This window comes from Rhea americana, unplaced genomic scaffold (genome assembly GCF_003343005.1).
Source record: "Rhea americana isolate MKP2758 unplaced genomic scaffold, rheAme1 scaffold_478, whole genome shotgun sequence".
NCBI classification, from domain to species: Eukaryota; Metazoa; Chordata; class Aves; order Rheiformes; family Rheidae; genus Rhea; species Rhea americana.
This window is the reverse complement of record NW_028186621.1, coordinates 1-4,106: the sequence shown is the minus strand read 5'-3', so window position 1 is coordinate 4,106 and position 4,106 is coordinate 1. Positions and strand designations below refer to the sequence as shown.

General features: G+C 63.6%; 1 protein-coding gene across 1 annotated transcript; it reads right to left on the bottom strand.

Moving 5' to 3' along the window:
• Positions 1-593: 593 nt before the first annotated feature.
• On the bottom strand, positions 594-3,741 carry EPHA2 (EPH receptor A2; the record flags this gene model as incomplete). The annotated part of the gene is made up of 8 exons (XM_085316691.1): positions 594-789; positions 896-1,089; positions 2,274-2,423; positions 2,496-2,705; positions 2,812-2,873; positions 3,028-3,210; positions 3,340-3,465; positions 3,569-3,741. Coding segments are annotated over 8 exons (1,258 nt in total), but the record flags the coding sequence as incomplete, so codon positions are not given.
• Between the last annotated feature and the right edge of the window lie 365 nt (positions 3,742-4,106).

Here is a 4,106-nt window from a genome sequence, read left to right as displayed (position 1 = left end):
CACTTTGGGGACAGCTTGGTCCTGAGCATCTCTTGGGGATGGGTTGGTCTCCAGCAGCCCCTGGAGATGGCTTGGTCTCCAGCAGCCCCTGGGGGGGGCGGCTTGGTCCCCCGGTATCACCTTGGGGATGGCTTGGTCCTGAGCATCCCCTGGGGACAGGTTGGTCCCCAGCAGCCCTTGGAGATGGCTTGGTCTCCAGCAGCCCCTGGGGGACGGCTTGGTCCCCCAGTATCACCTTGGGGACGGCTTGGTCCTGAGCATCCCTTGGGGACAGGTTGGTCTCCAGCAGCCCATGGGGACGGGTTGGTCCCCGGTATCACCTCAGGGAGAACTTGGTCCCCAGCATCCCTTGGGGAAGGTTGGTCCCCAGCATCACTTCAGGGATGGCTTGGTCCCCACCATCTCCTCGGGGATGGTTTGGTCCTGAGCATCCCCTGGGGACGGGGTGGTCCCCAGCATCACCTTGGGGACAGCTTGGTCCCCAGCATCCCTCAGGGCCAATCCAGCCCCCCCCCCCGAATCCCTCAGGGACGATCTGATCCCCCACCCACCACGCTCCCCACGGGGGACAGGCACCGTGCCGAGGTGGAGGGGGCACCTCGGCGGTGGCGGGGGGGGACCGCGGCAACTTACTCGCTGCTCATGGTCACCACCTTCTCCACGGTGGTGTAGCCGGAGGCGCGGAAGTGCTCGGCGTACTGCGGCATCCGGATGGATTCGAGCCACTCGCCGACGGAGCGGAAGGGCAGGCGCTCAGCGCCGCCGGTGCTGGGCAGCCGGATGGAGACCCTGCGGGCGGGCGAACGCCGCTGCCTCCGATCCCGCCGTTTAGCGGGGAAGGAGGCAGAGGAGGAAGGAGGAGGAACCACGCGAAACCACCGGCCGGGGCGCTCACCGCGGGTCGAAGTCCGCCAGGGTCCGGAGGGAGTCGGGCGCCCGGAGGAGCTTGTCGAGGACGCCGACGATGTCRGCGAACTTGGGCCGCCGGCTCCGCTCCTGCTGCCAGCACTGCAGCATGAGCTGGTAGACGGCGGCGGGGCAGTCGAGCGGCGCCGGCAGGCGGAAGCCCTCGTTGATGGCTTTCATGACCTAGGCACGGGACACGGCGGGGAGGGAGGGCGTTGAGCGCCGCCGGGCAAGCGCCGGCCCCCGGTGGGGACGGCAACGTGCAACRGGGTTGGTGGCGGTGCAACAAGGATGGTGATGTGCAACAGGGCTGGTGGCGGTGCAATGGGGATGGTGACGTGCAACAGGGCTGGTGGCACAACGGGGCTGGTGGCAGTGCAAGGGGGACGGTGACACACAATGGGGCTGGTGGTGGTCCAACAGGGATGGTGACACACAACGGGGCCAGTGGCAGTACAACGGGGATGGTGACGTGCAATGGGGCTGGTGGTGCAATGGGGCTGGTGGCGGTGCAACGGGGACGGTGACACGCAATGGGGCTAGTGGTGGTGCAAGGGGGACAGTGATGTGCAACGGGGTTGGTGGTGGTGCAAGGCGCACGGTGACACGCAATGGGGCTGGTGGCAGTGCAAGGGGCACGGTGACATGCAATGGGGTTGGTGGTGGTGCAAGGCGCACGGTGACACGCAATGGGGCTGGTGGCAGTGCAAGGGGCACGGTGACATGCAATGGGGTTGTTGGTGGTGCAAGGCGCATGGTGACATGCAATGGGGCTGGTGGCGGTGCAAGGGGCACGGTGACACGCAATGGGGTTGTTGGTGGTGCAAGGGGCACGGTGACATGCAATGGGGCTGGTGGTGGTGCAACAGGGACGGTGAGACGCAACGGGGCTGGGGGCAGTGCAACAGGGACGGTGACATGCAGTGGGGCTGGTGGCGGTTCAACGGGGACGGTGACACGCAGTGGGGCTGGTGGCAGTGCAATGGGGCCGGTGATGTGCAGTGGGGCTGGTGGCGGTGCAAGGGGCACAGTGACATRCRGTGGGGCTGGTGGCGGTGCAATGGGGCCGGTGACATGCAACGGAGATGGTGGCAGAAGGGCAACGGGACCAGCAGCGGTGCGATGCGGCCATCAATGAGGCGGCGGGGCTGGCGGCGGTGCAACGGGGCTYGTGGCAGAAGGCCAACGTGGGCAACAGTGACGCAGCGGGGACGGTGACACGCAGCGGGGACGGTGGCAGAAGGTCAGCGGGGCCCAGCAATGGTGCAACTCGGCCACCGGTGGTGCGAYGGGGACAGTGACGGGCAATGGAGCCGGCGGTGGTGCAAAGGGGCCCTCCCGTCGCGGTGAGGACAACCACGGCTCACCTCGTGGTTGGAAAGCTCCCAGTAGGGCCGCTCGCCGTAGGACATCACCTCCCACATGACRATGCCGTAGCTCCAGACGTCGCTGGCCGAGGTGAACTTGCGGTAGGAGATGGCCTCCGGCGCCGTCCAACGGATGGGGATCTTCCCTCCCTGCGGAGACGAGCGGGGGCTCAGTGGGGACCTCAGCGGCACGCGGGGGTCCACCCGGCCCGGCGCACTCACRCTGGTGGTGTAGGTGGCCTCGGCGTCGTCCTCCAGCACCCGCGAGAGCCCAAAATCGGACACTTTGCAGACCAGCTGCCCGTTGACCAAGATGTTACGGGCCGCCAGGTCCCGGTGGACGTAGTTCATGCCCGAAAGGTATTTCATGCCGGCCGCGATGCCCCGCAGCATGTCCACCAGCTGCCCRGCGCCAAACTCCCCGTCCTTCTCCTACGGGGCCAAAAATTAATAAATCATAAAATAAAATAAAATAAAATCGGAAATCAAACCGGCGGCTCGAGCCCGGGCGGTTTTCCAGCCGTCACGCAGCGCCTACCCGTAGGAACGTGTCCAGGGCGCCGTTCTCCATGTACTCCGTGATGATCATGAAGGGCTTGTCTGGAGGAGGTCAGGTAAAAAAAAAACACGACGGAAAAAAATAAAAAAAAAAAGAGTCAAAACGGGTTCCTGAGTGAGCAAAACGCAAATTTCCCCCCCCCCAACCAGGGAGAGGGGGGTGATGTCGGCTTCGGGGCTCGGAGGGGCCACTCACGCTTGGAGACCACCCCCTCGAGGCGGATGACGTGGCGGTGGCAGAACTGGCCCATGATGGCGGCCTCGCCGAGGAAGTCCAGGCGCTGCTTCTCCGTGGAGGCCGCCTTCAAGGTCTTGATGGCCACGGGCACGTCCTTCTTGCCGCGCTTCAGCACGCCCTTGTAGACCTCGCCGAACTCGCCTGCGCCGGGCCGGGAGCGGGGGGAAAACCAAGAGGGTGACAGGTAGGATGGGGTTTCCCCCTCCAATTTGTTTTTTTCCACCCGTTTTGGGGTTTTCCCCCCCCCTCCTTTTCATCCCAGGAACCCACCAGCACCGATGACCTTCTGGCGGGTGACCAAGGCGGGATGGATCTCGGTGGCGAACTTGAGCACGGCCCGGTTGGGGTCCTCGTAGGTGTGCGGGTCCACGTAGGTCTTCAGCGGCCGGAGCTGGTCTACGGAGAGGGAGGGGGGAAAAAATGGGAATGGGAATGGGCAGGAATGGGCGTCCCCATCCGTCCGTCTGTCCGTCCGGCCCCATCCGCCTCCGGCGCTCACCCGCCTCGGAGAAGCAGACTTCGGCATCGGGTCGGCGCGGGCGCGAGCTCCTCTTCCTGCACGGGGAGAAATTCGGCTCGGAGCGGGAGGCTCCCGGCGGAGGTTCCCGCGGCGGCGCCTCCCCGTTTTGCACCGGGGGGAAAAAAAAAACCTTTTCCTCTTCCCCCCCCCTCCTTTTTTTCTCCCCTCTTTTTCTTTCTTCTTTTCTTCTTTCCTCTTTTTTTCCCTTTCTTTCTCTTTTTCTTTCCTCCTTTTTTCCTTTTTTCCTCTCTTTTTCCTCTTTTCCCCCTTTCCCCCTCTCTTTTTCCCTCTTTTTCCCCTCTCCCCCCTCTTTTTTCCCTTTCCCCCTTCTTTTTACCCACCTTTCTTTTCCCTCTTTTTTCCCTTCTTTTCCCACTTTTTTCCCATCTTTTCCCCCTTCCCCCCTTTCCCCTCTTTTTCCCCCTTCCCCCTCTTTTTTCTCCCTTTTTCCCCTCTTTCTTTTCCCTCTTTTTCTCCCTTCCCCCTCCTCTTTTCCTCCCCCCTCTCCCCCCCATTT